Below are 18412 nucleotides of genomic sequence, written 5' to 3' on the forward strand. Positions count from 1 at the left end.
TACACACGAATGCTTTGGTTGTCTTTGCTTTACTGTCGTGTTGCCCTGTGACTGCCCCAGACAAGTTGGCTGTCCTCAGAGGTCCCCTGCATGGCGGCCTACCAGGCCGGGGTTACATTCCTGACAGGAAACTGTCCTGAAGAATGTCAAAGAGCCACCTTGACTGTCATTGGCCACTCAGTTAAAATACAGGGGCATCAGGGGCCAACCTACTCTAATTCTCAACGGGAGAAACGGGGCCCTGAGAGTGTTGTTTTACAGATACAAAATGGGTCAAATCAAAATCCCTTTGAAGAAACCGAGCTCCAGAGATGGGAGTCTTGCTGTGGTGTGCAGTGGGGCTGGGCTGCTTGCTGGAAAGGGACAAGGCGCCGAGCTCTGAAGCCTCTCTGGGCAATCAAGTCCCCAGCATCAAAGGAAGCCAGCGGCTCTCTCTTACGGATGTTAAGGCCAGTGCCCTGCCGTGTGGCCATCTGTGCCAGCACAAAATACAACAGAATACACAAAATACAACGCCCTACACACCCCTGAACACGGCTGCCTTCCTTAAGTCACCTCCAGTCTGACTGAGCGCCTCTCTACTCAAGGGGAGCCAAGGCCTCACCTGGCTTTGTGAGGAGCCTGGACGGAAAGGGCAGACCCTGAAGGCTCCTGGCAGATGAACTGGACTGACCCCCAGAGACTGGGTTTCTGGTATAAAACTGAGAGACATGGAGGGGAGGGAGAGGCAGGAGAAGGCCCCAACTCTATGAAAATGCATGCAGAATTCTATTAAAGGTCTGGAGACGCGGGCAGGCCAGCCCCTCCTCCCATCCACCTTCTCATGGGAGAAGCTGGTACCCCTGGCCACCTGGGCTTGGCCAAGCTGTACATGCTAAGACCGGGGTAGCAAGGAGGGTCTCTAGGGACAAAATGTAAACCCTCATACGCTTGACAACACACTCAGAACTGCTAAGCAACCAAAAGCACTGAATTGGGACTCCTCCCAACTTTCCCCATTCCCCCACCCCACGCCACCCCAGACCATCCCACCCCTGGCTACATGACACCAGGCATTACCTCAGGAAGTTAAGACCTGAATGTGCATTCAGTTATGACATCATCTTTGGGGAGAGGGTATTAGAAATTAGTTTTGTGAGGGTGAAAAGATGTTTTAACTGCAAGAATCACCAGCGATTCTCTGCCCATTACGGCAAGCGGTGGACTCCTGCATTTACGGCAGGCGGTGGACTCCTGCGTTTACGGCAGGCAGTGGACTCCTGCGTTTACGGCAGGCAGTGGACTCCTGCGTTTACGGCAAGTGGTGGACTCCTGCGTTGGGCAATCGGGTGTGTGGGGAGGGCGACTGGGTAGGATTCCAGGGCAGGAGTCAAGCACGGCAGGGCCGTCTAGCCCGACTATCTTCAGAGGAGACTGAGACAGATCGTGCTGTGACGGGGCCCAAGGTGACCCTGGTAGCCAATCCCTGGGCGTTCTGCTTCTATATTGCCCTCGCCTAACTGACTTGAAGGTGACTGCACCTGTCAGAAGCTGGCACTGGGAAAAACTTCAAGCAACAGTTTCATACTGCTATGATGTCTCACGTATTCATCTCACGTATTCGTAGAGGAAACCAAGGCCCAGGAGGGGCTGAGCTCAATACTCTTCCCACCATGCTTTGCAAGTGCATTACCATTCTCTTTATCCTTCCTGCCTTCTCTGTCCACCACCAGGCAACAGCACCTTTACCCTGACAATGGGCTCCACATCGAGAATACCGAGAATACCGTAGCTTTGCCCAAGGTGTCAGGCTGTTTGAGAGGAGCACGGCAGTCAGTAAAGAAATCCCATCCCCCTCCGAGCATTCGCTCTAACCTGGCGAGCCTGGCTCTGGGTCCTTGGCTTTAAGACAACTTGGGGTTTGGGAAGAAGGAAAAATGGAAACATGCAGTCAGCAAGTTGGATGCTTTTTTTTTTTTGTTTCTGCAGCTGAATTAGTCCTTAGCTCCACACTGTGCATCCCTGACCACAGAGCTGTGGGAGGGAGTCAGGAAGGGGTCCACAGCCCTGGCTTTGGATCCAGATTAGACCCAGGCAGGGTCCTAGTTCACAGCTTTCCCCCACGAACTGCACGATACTTTGTATCAAGGTGACTAAGGCAGCCCTGGGACCCATCAGCAAGGCTGCAGGGCAGTCGGCCTTCAATACATGCATACAGAGCTGCCTGGCCTTTGAGGTTCCGTGCCCTGTGGGGAGACTGCAGCTCCAGGGTCTGCTGGATCTACGATCTGCAGACACATTTAGGACAAGTTGTATATTGGTGGTTCTCAACCTTCCTAACACTGTGACCCGCTAATGCAGTTCCTTCTGTTGTGGTGACCCCCAACCACAAAACTATTCTGTTGCTACTTCATAACCGTAAATCTGCTACTGTTATGAGTTGTAATGCAAACATCTGATACGCTGGGTATCTGATATACAACAACCCCCGTGAAAGGGTCTTTCACCCCCCCCCCCCCCCCCCGCCCAGGAGTCACAACCCACTCGCAGGTTGAGAACTGCTCCAGAGAAAGGTTCAGAGTTAAGAGAACATCAAAGCCCTGTTTCATTTCTGGAGCCCAAAAGTCCACCTTTACATGCTCTACCTAGTCCACATTTCCTCATCTTGACAGAAGTTCACCTAGAGAGGGAAGAGGCTAACTTCGTATAAAAATGAGTCAACAGGATCCACATGTGCTTCCTTTCCGCAGCGTAAGTTCATGGAGTGCGGAGAAGTGGCATACACTCGGAATAAGAAGACCCCCCACAACCCACAGGCCTGAGTCAGACTGTGATCCATCCAGGCCTTGAAATCCCCATCTTCCTTTACTGGGAACTCACTGGCATGCCCTCGTTCCTCATCTGTAAGAAGCAGGTGCAGCCTGCCCTTGCTCCTGGTGCACTGAGGGATGGAGGGAGAAACCTGAGTTACAGTGCCTGGTGCTCTCAAAGGGACAGTGAGCCTCAGCTACCGCTTTGGGACTAAAAGCGCATGTGTGAACCCCACCACGTTGCTCAGCAGACACTGTGGGAGGGCAACAGCCTGGGGTTCCTCAGCGCCACCTCCCAAGGCTAAAAATGTGGGATACACAGGCTATGAACAGAGAATAGAGGCTGCCCCACAAACGGGACCAAGACTAAGTACTGAGGAAGCAAGAGGATACCGTTTATGACATTTCTGGTGTAAAATAAAGAGCAATAGGGTATTTCTGGGTACAGAATGTCTTCTAAAAAGACTGGTAGCCAAGAAGGCTGAGAGGCAGAACCCAAGTGTTTCAGACACTCAGAAAATACCTAAGAGCTCATTGAATATCGATCAAGTCAGAGCTGAATTAAAACCAAAAACGTGCGCGTCTTGCTTTCTGGACTTTTCTGTCATGCGGTATATGAAGGAACCAAGTCTCCGGAGGCAGGAGCCTAGTGACAGTGCAGCTTCAGGTATGGAGAGCAGCGGGGGAGTTTGTATCCCAAGGAGCCACAGGGATGCCATGAAATTCACCCACAAACCCAGCACATTTTGCATCATCTACACAGCATGCTGGCACCTCTAAGTCAGGACTCTTGACTTTGGACTTTTCATTATTCAAATAAAGTTCATTTTTTGATTCTTCAATCCCAACCAAGTCACAGGATGCACACACTCCAGACAGAAAGGAGTCATTCCACATCGCAAGGAAAGTGACAGAAAAACCAAAGAATTAAAAAATTTCAAATATTGCTTAGAGTCATTTACAGTAACGCCAAACCATCACACTCCGTGTGGCGCATACCATAGCGCACTCACGAAGGGCTAAGAAATGTCAGTGCACTGCGTTGAAAGCAGAATTACACTTAAAGTGGTTCTGTAAGCACGTGTTTTATGTGTATTGGTGTTTGACTGCATACATGTCGCCTGGTGCATGACAGAGTCTGGAAGATGACAGATCCCCAAGAATTGGAGTTACAGGTGTTGGTGAGCTGACGTGTAGACTCTGAGAGTTGAACCCAGTCCCCTGGGGGACCCAGCAATCTTAACGGTTGTAACCCCCCAACTTCCTTAAATAATTGATAAAAAAATCCATGCCAGGCGGTGGTGGTACATGCCTTTAATCCCAGCACTTGGGAGGCAGAGGCAGGTGAATTTCTGAGTTTGAGGCCATCCTGGTTTACATAGTGAGTTCCAGGACAGCCAGGGCTATACAGAGAAACCCTGTCTCAAAAAACAAAAAACAAAACAAAACAAAAAATAAAATAAAATAAAAAATCCATGTTTGGAGCTGTGGGTGTTTCACAATGGTAGCACCTATGAGAGCTTCTGTCGTTGCGAGATAAAACACCATAACCAAAAGTAACCCGAGGAGGAAAGGGTTAATTTCACCTCCCCTGCCCAAGCCCTGGCCATCACCCTGGGAAGTGAGGGAAGGAGCTGATGCAGAGGACTGGAAGTTCTGCACAGCAGCTTGCTCCTCCCTCCTGGCTAGTTCAGTCTGCTTTCTTGCACAATCCCGGACAAGCCCCCAGGGGCGGCCCCTCCCCCAATGGGCTGGACCCTCCCACATTAATCACTAATTAGGAAAAGGGTCCTCAGGCTTGCCCACGGCCAATCTTATGGAAGCATTTTCTCAGTGGCATTATTCCCTTTTCTCGGATATCTCTAGCCTGTGTCAAGTTGACAAAAACAAAACACAACAAAACAAAATGAACCAGGCTGCCTAGCGTGCACAAAGTTCTCAGTTCTAGTCTTAGTACTGCACAAAAAGTTTTGATAGTTAAGGCGATAAGACTTGAGGTTTCAGCAAACTCTGATACTCAGAAGGTGGCACTTCCATAACTCCAGGTACCCCAGTGAGAAAAGGATTCTATTAAAATGTGTCTAAAGCAATTCCTTATTAGACATTATTTTAGTGTGTCAGTGAAAGTGCAACTCAATCCATAAGTATTGGGGGCAATTCTAGATACCACGTCATCACAAGGAAGGTTTAGTGAATTCCCGTTCATCTCTTCATGCCCAGTTCAATATATTAAATATTTGTTTCTAGCATATGGGTGCTTTGTCCACATGTAGGTGTGTGTGCGCCTGGCACCTCAGAGGCAAGAATGGTCTCTGGGTGCTCAGAGACTGGCGCTGCAGAAGGCTGTGAACTGTCAGGTAGGTTCTGGGAACTGATCTCAGTGTCTGGGCCTCTGGAAGAGCAGCCGCTGTTCTCAACCACGGAGCCATCTCCACTGGCTCCTCGGTTAGGTTCAGCTGACCAGTGGATCCTGTTGCCAGCTGAGTTCTATTTCCTATTCTCTGGCCCAGCAGTGAAATCGCCCTTGGTTCTGCCGGATGGTTATGTAGGTCAAATACAGGCTCTTCTGGTACAGTTGCCCCTTGGTACCCACAAAAGGTCCTTGGCAGTCACACATGCAATAGCACATATCTGCATATAGCTTTTTTATGTCCTTCCTGTGCTACAAACCAGCTCCACATTGCTTCCAGTACTTAACGCGATTCAAGTGCATGCAAAGGTTATTTCTCTGCATTGTTAAGGGGACAGCATGATGAACATGTCTGCCACACATGTGACTGTCACAGGTTCAGCCTCACTGGGAGCAGATGAGAAGGAAGAATGATGTTCAAGAAGGCTGGATAGGCTCACTGCAGGACGGTCCTACCTGATATCACTCTCAGAGTGGGCACAGTGCTAAATGTGTACCAGAGACCACGTTTTGCTTTTCGGAACTTTCTGAAGTTATCCCCAGGGTCTTTTAACTACAGCCCCCCCCCCACACACACACACATACACACTGCTGTGGATGCCAAGACTTAGAGGTCTCTGACTGTGCCTTTCAGTATGCAAAAGCATCCTGTCACACAGATGACTATGGTGGTTTAAGCAAGAGACGTCTTCCAGAGTCTCAGCATCTAAATTCTCAGTCCCCACTTAGTGGGACTGTTTGGGGAAGGCTTAGGAAGTGTGGTGTTGGAGGAAGTATGTCACTGGGGCTTTCAGATTAACCGTTTCTAGGTCACTTGACTTCATGCTTGGGGTCCACGATGTAGGCCCCTCAGCCATCTTGCTTGCTGCTTTCTGCCGTGTATGCCTGTCATGGTGGAACCATACGCCCAAATAAACTCTTCTATAAGCTGCCATGGTTATACTATGTAATAATATCATAGCAACAGAAAGCAGCTGAGGCGCTGACCGCAGGCATCCTGGACATGGGGGCCGCCTTTGAAGACCTACAGTTTACGCCACGGCCACTTTAACCACATTGCCAATTATGTGACCGTCTCTATGTTCAAACTGTGTGACCAAGCCTGTCCAAGGGCTGAACTTCCTGAGGAACATGACAGTCAAGGGGTGGCCCCGCTACAGATTCTCTAAGATGGTTCCGCTCATCCGTGACAGCCATCTGCAGAAGAGGAAAGCCTTGCCTTCAGAACGGACAAGCCAGAGACAGAAGCCTTGGAAGAGAGCGACTTCGGGGCACCAAGATCCCCGAAGTCTGCCAGCGGCCTCTCGCCTAGGATCTAAGCATTGCATTAGGGAGGGAGGCAGAGGCGGCCTCCACTAGAGGGTGCTGCTGAGCACGGAGAGACTGTGTGTCTGGGAGATGCTAACTGCAGCTGGGTGGGTACTGCACAGTCAACCATGACACCTGGCCTCTGACCCGCCAGCTGCCCCTCTCCGGATTCTTGTATCCCAGAGCCTGTCACTTCCACTCCCTACCTTCTGCTTATCAGGTGCTTCCGGGTCACAGATGGAAAAAGGAGACATCTGGGCTGCATGTTTCCACTTTCTAGGTACGGGCAAGTCTTGTCTTTACTGCTTAGAGTCTCTGAACAAGTGTTAGGATTTCTCAAGCTGCCTTGAGTCTCCCCTCTAATCTCACCATTTCAAAACAAGAAAAAGAAAAGGTCTGGCTTTGTTTTCTAACTAAACACCAACCCAGAGGACACCCAGAGACTTAGAGGCCTAATGAGGTTGGCCTCATGTCCACTTGTGGGTAGGACTAGGAGCAAAGATGAGGAAAAAGGCTCCAGGATGCCGGGATGAACCTCAAACTATATAGGAAGCAAACGGTTTTTAAGACCACGGAGAACATTTGACCACCCACTTCCCACCCCGCAGAGGCCAGGGCTGAAGCTGGGGAGACATACAGGCTCCCCCAGACCCTCAGGGCTCTGCCTTCTGGTCCTGGAGCTGGGGGGTGGGTTCTGTGGGAGGAATCACAGGACCCAGGAGCCAGCATCAAACAGAAGCCAGAAACATTTTTTTTTTCCCAACATAAATCCAAGCACTGCACAATTAACTCCTGCGGCCTGCACAGCACTGGCAATTACGTCTCCCACACAGCTCCCGGCCCCGGGGCAGTGAGGGCTGAAGGTTCTACTTAGTGATAAACACACTTCTTCATTTAGTTCACAAGCCTCTGAGATAAAGATTATGTCAAGCCAAAACGGGGGCGGGACGGGTGTGAGGGGGCTGCGTGCCTTCAGGTGCACTTCCGTGCCTTCAGCCAGAGGAGTTTTCTATTTCTAAAAGTATCTTGCTTCTACTTTTAAATTAGTTTGTGCATACTATATAATCAAAGAGGCACTACATCAAAACTGTATCTCTGTATAACTTTGGTTCTGGGATTTGTTATACTATACTAAACACTAATAAACTTGTTCACAGGGTTGGTTTTGGTTTTTTTTTTTTTTTTAAGATTTATTATTATATGTAACTACACTTAGCTATCTTCAGACACCAGAAGAGGGCGTCAGATCTCATTATGGATGGCTGTGAGCCACCATGTGGTTGCTGGGATTTGAACTCAGGACCTTTGGAAGAGCAGTCAATGAGTGCTCATAACCGCTGAATCATCTCTCCGGTCCCACAGGGTTGGTTTTTAATTAATGAACTCAAGTGACCAATTTTCCTGATGTTTCAAAAATTTGGATTCTATACTTACTTTCTTACCCATCTTGACTGAGCCAAGAAGAAAGAAAAGTCGTCTTTGATAATAATAATGTCTGACAAGCGTTGAGGTGTTGTAGGTTCCAAATCAAACCCATGCCAAAGCCCTAAAAACTCCCAGGAAAATTATCAATGTGCTGTAGAATCTAGAAACTCCGATGCCAATCCATAGCCCAAGTAGCAACCACACAGGACCCTGCCACGATCCTGCCCAATTTACCTATTTATTTTACATACTCTATTTTTATCTGACATGCTATATGTAACTCATAGCACAAATCATATTATTTTATAGTTAGCCGTCTTGAGCCTTCAGCTTCTCAGACTGGAAACCCCTCTGAGAAGGAAAAGGATCTCACTCACCAAGGCACCCTTCCCTCCCCGGGTGCAGTCCGTCCTTACCCTGTGGGAGTCACCCTTACCGGTGGTTTGCAGAATAAACCACTAGTGTCTGTGACACTGGCCTTCGTGCAGACAGAAAGGAGTGGTACAGTGTCACTTTCTAAGGCCCTGGGCTCTCAGCTTCCCAACAAAGGATGGGAAAACCAGGACAGGACGCACTTGGCTTACTCAGAAGAGCCATGCTAAGGAATGGCATTCACTGAGGCATTGTTTCCAGTTTGGACAAAAGGTGTTCTGAGAGTGGATCTGCAATGGTTTCAGAATGAATTTGCATATGGAATTTTTATGCATATTCATTTTGGTTGGTTTACCTTCCCCTCCCCAACTTCTATAAGGACCACATAGGGAACAACTCCCCCGCCCTGCCTCCCAAACAGAGAAGCCTGAAATATAATACGTGCATTTTCAGGAGTCAAAACACAGTGTTTGAAGAGCTCTTGAGCATTTGAGCTGTATTTTCAGAGGCGTGAACTCGAAAGATCATTCTCGTTTAACAGGAATTGAATGAAACAGTCAGCATTAGTACTGACCAGTGGAATGGAAGAGAGGACAGAAACAAACCTAGGAATCCACAGACAACAGATTCTTGACAGAGATCCCACAGACATATGTTGAAGAAATGACTACTTTAAGAAAAAGGGGGTGGGGGGCCTGAATACGCACATCTCAAAGGTTGCAACTTGCCACCGAAGTCTCACTCTATGTGGACTGAAAATCTTAATGTAAGGCCTGGAACTTTAAAACTACTAAAGGAAAACAAAGGAAACACTTCAAGATATTGTCGCAAGCACTGACTTCAGGAACAAGACTGCAGGATACAGAGAGAAAAGAATTTTACACCGTATTTCATTGAAATAAGAAAGCATTTTCCACAGAAGTGATCTACAGGACAGAAGAAAAAAAAATCTGTGCCAACTATTAACCTGATAGGGGTTCACATCCACAATATATTAAAAACAAAGAAAGAAGCCCTCTGGGGTCTGGAGAGGGGCACAGTAGGTTAAGAGCACATACTGCTTTTTACAGAGGCTCAGAGTTGCGTTTTTAGCACCCACTTCAGGTGACTCACAACTCCCACTTAAGGGACACAGCGCCCTCTTCTGGTAACCCCAGGCACTGCACTCATGCGCATAAACCCTAATTGTTAACAAATTTAAAAGTAACTTGAAAGCAAAGGAAAACCCTCAAACACATAACAAAGAAGCAAGCAACTGATCCATGGGTAAATTATCAGAACAGATACTTTTGAGAAAATGCCCAACAGCTTAAGTATCAGGGGATTGCAAATTATGAGTACACTGAAGTCTATCTCAGCCAGGCCAGGCTGGCTTCCGGTAAACAGAACACGTACTAGTCGGGACACATCCATGGAGGATGAGAACTCTTGCATATTGTTGGTGGGAGTATCAGTCAGTGTGACCATCCAGGTCAATATATATGGATTTTCCCCCAAAACTAACAGTAGACATACTGTATGATCTGGCTTCTGGGTTACGCCCAGAGTCAGCACACCACAGACATGCGCCCCACACCCATGATTCCCTAGAGAATGTTCACAGTTCAAGCAGCACAGGGACCTGGCCACACACGAGTTAGATAAACAGACATACCCAGCGGAGTACTATTTAGCTAGAAAGAATAATGAAATTGAGTCATTTGTAGGAAAAAAGTGGAATAAACCCAGGGTGATTATACTAGGCAAAATAACCCAGACCCAGACAGAACACTGAGTTTTCTCTCCTATGGAAGCTAAAAGTTGTAAATGATGTGAAAGAGGAGAAGAAAAAGGACCTGGGGAGGAAGGGGGAGGGGGGAAAGCGGGCAGGAAGCCAATCAGAACAAAGCGGGCACGTGCATCCTGAAATGACATATTAAATTCCACATGCAGACCCTCTGCTCTGTAAGCTAATTTAACGATAAAAGTAAAACATTTTTTTAAAAAAGAAGATTCCCTAGTAAAATTCATTATTTTGTGTAATAACCCAAAAAGTTTACTTAAATTTTTTTTAAAAAAAAAACATAAAATTAGAGAGAGAGAGAGAGAGAGAGAGAGAGAGAGAGAGAGAGAGAGAGAGAGAGAAGATCCTGAAAATTCGGGGAACTACTAGGAAAAAAAAACAAAGTGGAAGAGATCAAGGCCAGGGGGACAAGGTGGGAGGGAGGGAGGAAAGATCGGTGGGAAGGGAGGGTGCGACTCAGCGTGCAGGGTGTGAACTGGAGTGTCGCTGTGAAGCCCGAGGGTGCGGAGTTAACTGTACTGTAAGATGCAAGTGCAGTTTCCCAGAGTGCACTTGGCGGAGCCGCTGGCCCTACCTCCTCAGGCACTGGCGCGCTTGGCGTTGCCCTCTCAGGACTGACAAATGGCTGTGGGGATTTCACGTCTCTCTAGACAGAGCATTGCTTCCCATCCTCCTGATGCTGAGGCCCTCTAATGCAGTTCCCCACATTGTGGTGACCCCCCCCAATAAAATTATTTCCATCGCTACTGCATCTGTAGTTTTGCTACTGTTGTGAATCACTGAGTAAACATTTTTGAAGATAGAGGTTTGCCAAAGGGGTCGTGACCCACAGGTTGAGAACCACTGCTCTACAGAGAGCACTGGCTCTAATCAAGTGTGCCATCTGTCCCGGGCTTGCTTCTGAGGCCGAATGAGCTCAGGCAAGACAGGCCCTTCCCACACCATGGGAGAAACCAAACCCACGTAATCAGCAGCACTTCTGAGTACTTGTGGGCTCCAGAAAACCACTCTGGGGAGGGGAAGAGGCTTCAGAGGCGATCTGTGCAGGAAGTGAAGAACCACACAGGCCAGTGACTGTTACACAGAAACAAGGGAAGGGGGACGAAAGAGTACCCGTGGCAGCGCCGTGAGGCAGTGTGGACCGCAGCCCAGATTATCTCTGCACAACAATATGGTAATGGCGTGTGTACGTGTGCGCGTGCGCGTGTGCGCGCGCGCGCGCGCGCGCGCGTGTGTGTGTGTGTGTGTGTGTGTGTGTGTGTGTGTGTGTGAATGATGACTTCAAAGCCCATGTGGCCCATCCAGGGAATGAGAGGATGATCAATACTAGCGGCTTCAAGTCAGGCCTCACCCAGCAGCCGGGGGCTCAAGGAGAATTGGGGGGGGGGGCCAGAGGGAGGTTTTATTTTGTTCTAGTATATTCAAAGACTCCTTAACCTTCAGGGGAAAAAAAAAGTGGTGAGAAGCTCAAAGATTTCTGTGACTTATTAAAAAAAACAGGTAGCCGGAGTGCATTTTCACACAAAAAAAGGCAGATTTTACATCAAACTCAGCTTTTATATCAAATATATATTAATATATAAATTATATAATTAAATATATAATTATAATTAAAAATATATTAATATATGATTATATAATCATGAAAGGTAGTAAATCAAGTTCCGACTCTTTAAGTCCTGCAAAGTATTTCACACAAAATAGGTAGCTCTAAAATAGTTATTGATGCAAAAGCAGCATTTAGGGTGTGCCTGGTGCCAGTCCTGACTCGCTGTACTTCAGAGGGCCTTCTTTGTCATGACTGGACGTGGATGGGGGGTAAGCTATTCCTAAGGGTCAGCAACGGAAAGGTCACATTGATAAAGCAGGCTTGGTCTCCAGAGCCAGCACACCAGGCGTGGCGGTACATGCCTGCAATCCCAGCACTCAGCCAGTGGAGGCAGGAGGATCAAAGCTCAAGGCCAACCTCGGCTACCTAAGTGAGCTGGAGGCCGGCCTGTGCTACATGAGACCGGTCTAAAGAGATGAAACCAAGAAACAATGGAAACGATACAAGGTGTGTATGCATACTTCTCTCTAGGTTGTCATCTATGAAGCCAGATGTATCCTGGGGCTGGGATTATAACCAAAGCATCACCTGTTGAACTGACGAACAACACTAGGTGGCTGGCCGAGAAGACTGTAATTAATATCCGCTCAGTTATGTGGCCATCATCTGTGACTGTATTGCATTTGGATGTGACAGATAGTCACTGATGTCAAGAGATGGTCCACTGACTGGGGGGGAGGGGGGCATCGAGTCTTAGGAGGTTACATCAGTGAGGTTGGATTTGGATAGAACAACTGTGGTATCAGCTGGGGATTTGGGAACCCAGGAAGTCAGAATGAAGATCAAGAAAGTTTCTCAAGAGAGTAAGCAACAGTGTTGTCGGGAGGAGGGAGGGGCCTTCCTCAGTTCCTATTGGCTAAAGACAAGTTATGCATTCCAGGCATAAAAGAAGAAGCTGAAGAGGGCCCAGGCAGTTGATTGGAAATTTAAATCTACTCGGTGCCTATACCCCGGGAGGTTTCTGCAGGGAAAATCATTTGGAAGTGCAGGACCCAAAGTAAATCCTCAAGCTTGCATGAGGTTCCCTGGTCCAGACATCCATCCATACTGCAGGCCACTCTAAGGGATGCTTCGCAGGTCGCTGTGTTCCTAGGGAGAGCGAGCAGGCCTTCCAAGCACAGGCACCGGCAGAGGCGGTGCCCTCTGCCTGCTTGTGGAACTGCTGATTTTATCTGGACAGAGCATATAGGTCTCACATGGGCCCCCTGGAAGTGAGAAGGAACCTTGAACAACTGGCCTGAGGCACAGACACAGGACAGGGCAGTGGCAGGTCTCTACTAGGAGATGTGACTGTACCCTTCAGGCAGTGAGAACTGGCTGGCTCTGAGTAGGGAAGTGACATCATTCATTTGTGTTTTAGGAAATCCCAAAGAGAACAATATGGTTGAATTGCTCTGTGGCCATATGGTATTCCGAATGGCTACAATAATAGTCATAAGGGACAGGGACTGGGCCATCGAGGAAGGCAAGAGGTAAAGAGGACCCGGAGGGAGCCCTGTAGGGCTGGGCAACCAACTGCACAGGGTTCTAGAGAAAGAACAGGGCAGATACAAAGGCAACTGTTGGAAGATTGTCCACGCGCTGTCAATTCAAACTTCAGACCCAGCCTTTATTTATGAAGCCAGTTTCCTGGGTCATGTGGCCAGAAATCAAAGACTAATTAGGTTTAACTTACAGATCCTGGGGTAAGGTCTAGCAATGGTTACCAATAAAGAAAAGATATTTTAAAATAGGAAGAAAATAATCAAGCACATAATTCTCTCTCCTTACAAACAAGCCACCCACACATCATTTCAACCAAGTCTTTACCATGTCCCAGGGCTGAGACGGGTACAGAGGTGACCCTCAGACTCATCCCCACTGGGGGTGGGGGATGTCAAACTACTTTCTATATTTTTAAGGCTGATTTTTCACTTCCACTGGTCAGTAAGGAATAGCTGAGAAAATAACATTGAGGGCAAGAGAACAGAGAAATAGCAAGACAAAAGGCACGGTAGAGGTGAAGGCTCACTGTGTCACAAACACACAGCTGGGAGAAAAACCGTGAGCACATCGCCAGCTCTAGACTGATCTGGGTGACGTTTTCCTCTCTGGGGAGCGATGCTGAGCGGAACTGGGGAGAGCGTGGTAAGCCGCGAGCAAGCGCCTCTTGTTAAGAGCTAAATCAGCAGCAGGGACCGAGAGAGTTGATCTTACCATGTTTCAGATGTAGGCAGCTGTCATTCTGGGACCTGTACCTGCAGAAAATTGTGTCTTTAACAAATGTTTATGGAGAGGTTTCCGTACATTCCCAATACGCAGTAGCTACAACATCATGTGGGCCTGCGCGCTGGGCCCTTTATGGTTCTCATGGAAACCGTTTCTGTTTGTGCGGTGCATGTGGTGGCCCTTTAATGGACAGGACAAGGGACCAACGTGGGCCCTCGCTGTCTCCCACCATCAGCGGGAGACAAGCCCCGACACTGTGTTGTTTAGTATTTAAAAACCCCCAAACACATGAGAGATTCTCAAGGGAATACAAGGTAGCATGTTTTACCGTCATGGTAGAAGTGACATTCTTAAGTGGCATTCTATGTAAACGGAGCAGAGGCAGAAACAAAGAGAAGACAGACAGCAGAAAAGGGGGGAAAACCACACCTCGCAACTCCGACTCCGGGCCACAGGGTGGGGACAGGAGTCTCTACAGGCACCTTCACACTTAAGACAGGTCTTTCTGACGTTAAGGAGACTCAGGAAAGTAGGAAAACACAAGTTAAGGGATCGCACGTGACAGTCACAGAATGAGCAGCATCTAGGAGGGCGCGGACTGGTTACAGGATCCGCCAGAAGCAGAAGCACTGACAGAGGGCACGGGATACCTACCTGAAGTCGATTCCTGTAGCTTCTCTCTCTTCCTCTTCTTCTTCTTGCCCTGGAAGGACAGAGGCACAGGTCAGGTCAGAGGGCGGATGGTGGGCGTGCAGGTGTACAGAAAGCACAGACAGAAGGTGGAGGCCAGACAGACTGACGGGAGAGTCACTGGCCCTCCCTTTCCTGACACCCAGTGTGTAACGCATGTGTGTGACTCCTGTATTCCTGTCTCCTTGGAGACTCCTACTCCCGAGGGCATGCTTAGAACCCACCTCTGCTGGTGCCAAGCACGAAGCCTGCAGTGAAATACACTGCGGTCATATTTATGTCTGTGGCATCAACGGAGAGCCCAGCACCCTGGGGCAGAAACATGGTACTGTAGGCAAGGAGAAAGGCAAGGAGGAAGGGAGCCTGGGAAACTGAGGCTGCTGCCTCTTCAGACAGGCAAGACACCAATACAGGAACAATTTTAAATACATTTCAAAAACATCTCAATGACATAGAAAAAAATTGGTCATAATTTAAGTGGCTTAAAATTTTTCATTTCTCTTCGAAAACTATTTCTGTCTCTCTGTCTGTCTCTGTCTCTTTCACCTTTTCTTTCTTTCACCTTGAAATGCACTTCCATACGGCTACAACCAGAGCCTACTCTCACGAATCAGGAGAGATTAGCCAACTGACCAACAGGACCTTCCTTCTGGCCAACACTTCTGAGCGACCTGAGAAAAATCTGCCTCTCAGATTTTACTGAGTAAGCTCTGTGGCTCTGAAAAAGCGCGGATATATTTATGTGCCTCAGAGCAGGATTTCCCTCAGGCAGGCCACATGGGTACTGAATGAGGCCTTAACATTTTAGAAAGCTGACTGAAACTCTTTTGCTACACACTAAGACAAACAGCCTAGATCGATGGTCATCAGAAAACATCTTTAATGTGACCAGCGGAACTCCGAGGAAGGGAGGGATGGAGCGAGCCAGCAAGAGAACAGGAGAGCCTTCATTCTGACTGATTCCCTGCGAGGCTGTTGCACTCTCCTTCCTTGGCTCCCAACGACATGGGCTCCAAGTGGCATCTCTTTCAAGAAATTCCTCTGTCCCATGTCCCGTCCTCTTCCTTACACAGATCTGGGGAGTCTCTGCTGAGCAGATTCCCCCCACCCCAAGCCTGAGCCCAGGGCCGTGGGCCTTCTACTCACCAGCCGTGCCCTGAGCTCCCCTGAGCCTCTCTCTCCACACTCCACAGCTTGCACACAGCCAGCATGGAGCGCTCTGAGCACCATTGCCTCTACCACCTGCCAGGTATTTTATGCACAAATCAGGGAGATCAGAGAGAACTTATAGAATTTACAGCAAAGAGGGACCACTTTAGATATATTAATTGACTAATTTGTGCAAGGTAAGAAAAATTGTCAAAATTACATAGACTATATAATCTTGGGAGGCAGCAGACCCTCCCTCAAGAAAAACCTAGGTACTGTTGCTTCACAAAACATCATTTGTTGGCCCAAATAATAGAGGTAAACTTCAGCTGTCAAATCAATAATGCCATTGAGCTGGCAATTTGAACGCTAAGCCTAGATGTACGTTTGTGCCCTCAGCAGACCAGGGCAGCCTCACTGTAATCCTGCTCCTGAGGTTAAACTCCTGGTAGCAATAGTGTTAGCACGGGCGCTCTCACTGCACGCGACTTTGCCTTAGCCATTGATGGGGTTGTTTTAAAAAACAAACAAACAAAAAACAAAAACAAAACAGAGAACTAGAGAGATGGCTCAGCGGTTAAGAGCACTGGCTGCTCCTCCAGAGGTCCTGGGTTCAATTCCCAGCAACCATATGGGGGCTCACAACCATCTGTAATGAGATCTGATACCCTCTTCTGGTGTGTCTGAAGACAGTGACAGTGTACCCACATAAATAAATCTTTAAAAAAAAATGGGCTGGAGAGATGGCTCAGTGGTTTAGAGTACTAACTGCTCTTCCGAAGGTCCTGAGACAGCTACAGTGTATTCACATAAATTCATATAATAAAGAAATAATCTTTAAAAAAAAAACAAGTTCAATATGCTAGGTCTGCCCTTCATTCAGGGAATGCACACGCAAAACAATTTCCTGCAACAGTGGTGGAGAGTAAGATCTTAAAGAAGAAACTCTTCTTAGAAGAGGTAGAAACTTATAACCCATCAGCTTTCTTTAAAACTACTTTCTTTTCACAGGCGGGGGGGGGGGGGGGGGGGGGAGGGGGGCAAAAGAAAGCGGAGAAAGTGGGACACAGACATATATCCATTACATCTTTCTAAATGCTAAAGCTTACCACTTTAAGATTAGAATTGAAACTTTCTAAGACATTCAGCAAGCAAAGTTAAGTACGTATAATCACACAGCTTCAAAAAGTTCTTGCATGGGGTCAAAGAGTAAAGGTCAGTGGTGCCCTCCAAGGCAAGCCACAGCCAAAGGGTGTGCAAGGCCAGCTGAGATGCGCACACCCTTAGGAGGGACTGAGCCACCCCCTTACAGTGTGTGGCAAAGGCTCAGGCCATACACATGGTAATTACCACGTAGGGGACAGAAGCCAGCAGACATGGAACTAATCCTTGGGAGGAAGTCATGCAGATCCTCAAGTCAACATTATGTGGATTTAAATTGCAGTGCAGCGACCTACCCCATGGCCGGGGACAAATTACCGAACCTCCCCAACCTCACCCGCCCTGAGAGGGAATGATGCTGGCCGTCCAGGCCTACGGATTAGAAAGTAACAGAAAGAGCAGCAAGCAACCCCTACAGTCGGCACATGGCAGTTATTAAAGCCACCAAAATAACAGCGTGGGAGAAAACTGTGCCGTTGCTTCCAAGTAGCTGCCCACAGGACCATTATTTCCTGTGTCAAAGTTATATCTGAAGCATATCTTATATCTGAAGCATACGCTCCAAATTCTGAGCAGCAATGTGGCATTTTCAGTGGCGTATATACTAGTGCAGAGTATATAATATTATAGACAGGGAAGCAATGTCCAACCCATTCCCAGAAAGATGCATATGTGTTCAAATGCTATAACATCTGTGATGGGACACGGGACCTCAAACACAAATTCTCATTGTCTCCGTGGGGACTCTTCCCCTCACACTTCCACATTGAAATGGTAACACCTCCTGCCCCACCCCCAGAATGGGCTGAAATAAGGTGGAGCCTTTGGGAGGGAGCAAATGCCCTGGAATGGCCCCCAGACACCTAGCCTATCGGTCTCAGATAGCTCAGCCTCTAGAAGAGTGAGCAGTAAGGTTTTGCTTTCATAAGCCACTTGTTGTAAGCTGTCTGAGCTAAGAATGATTTTCAAAATATTCTATTAAGAATCTAAGCAACCAAAATTGTCACTTTATAGAAAATGACAGTATTTCAAATATTCAGGGAGATATTCAAACTCTCCAGTAAGCAATGTAAGTTAGAGAGTGACTGACAATAAAACTAGTTAGTATACTCCAGGACATGACAATCCCTCCTGGTTTTAGTCAAAGAACACAGAATGAGATTAAAACACAAGCAAACAACAGCAACAACAACAACAACATACACACCCACACACCAAGTAGTTCTAAAACTGTCAAAACAGTCACCAAGACATGGGGAAGGATTTGTAAAGCAATCGTCACCTGGAAAGAATTCTGACGTGTACCAAGAACGTTAAAATGTTTCACCCTCTGAACATCCCTTTTCTAGAATCTCTCCTACAGAAATGACAGTACAGGGGGAAAAAAACCCTATTTTGCACAGACATATTCAATGCAGGGTAGATTATGTGTCTCTGAAGGAGGGGGGAACCCCAAAAACCTAAAATCAGGAGAAACCAGGAAACTGAGACATTCACTTAGTAGAACA

At 47.7% G+C, this 18412-nt stretch overlaps 1 protein-coding gene across 4 annotated transcripts in view; it reads right to left on the minus strand.

Annotated features, from left to right (window-relative positions):
* The window catches only part of Lef1 (lymphoid enhancer binding factor 1), a 110459-nt gene that overhangs the window by 2586 nt on the left and 89461 nt on the right, over nucleotides 1-18412 (minus strand). For 2 of the 4 annotated variants that reach the window (XM_052179241.1, XM_052179243.1), the window contains exons 10-11: nucleotides 14559-14607; nucleotides 13893-13933 (exon numbers count right to left, since the gene is read on the minus strand). In XM_052179241.1, coding sequence (XP_052035201.1) covers nucleotides 13899-13933; nucleotides 14559-14607 — 84 coding nt within the window. In that variant the 3' untranslated portion in view covers nucleotides 13893-13898. The remainder of the gene's footprint in view (nucleotides 1-13892; nucleotides 13934-14558; nucleotides 14608-18412) is intronic. The other 2 variants (XM_052179239.1, XM_052179242.1) reach the window with 1 other exon arrangement.

The sequence above is a fragment of the Apodemus sylvaticus genome, chromosome 4 (genome assembly GCF_947179515.1).
Source record: "Apodemus sylvaticus chromosome 4, mApoSyl1.1, whole genome shotgun sequence".
Taxonomy (NCBI): Eukaryota; Metazoa; Chordata; class Mammalia; order Rodentia; family Muridae; genus Apodemus; species Apodemus sylvaticus.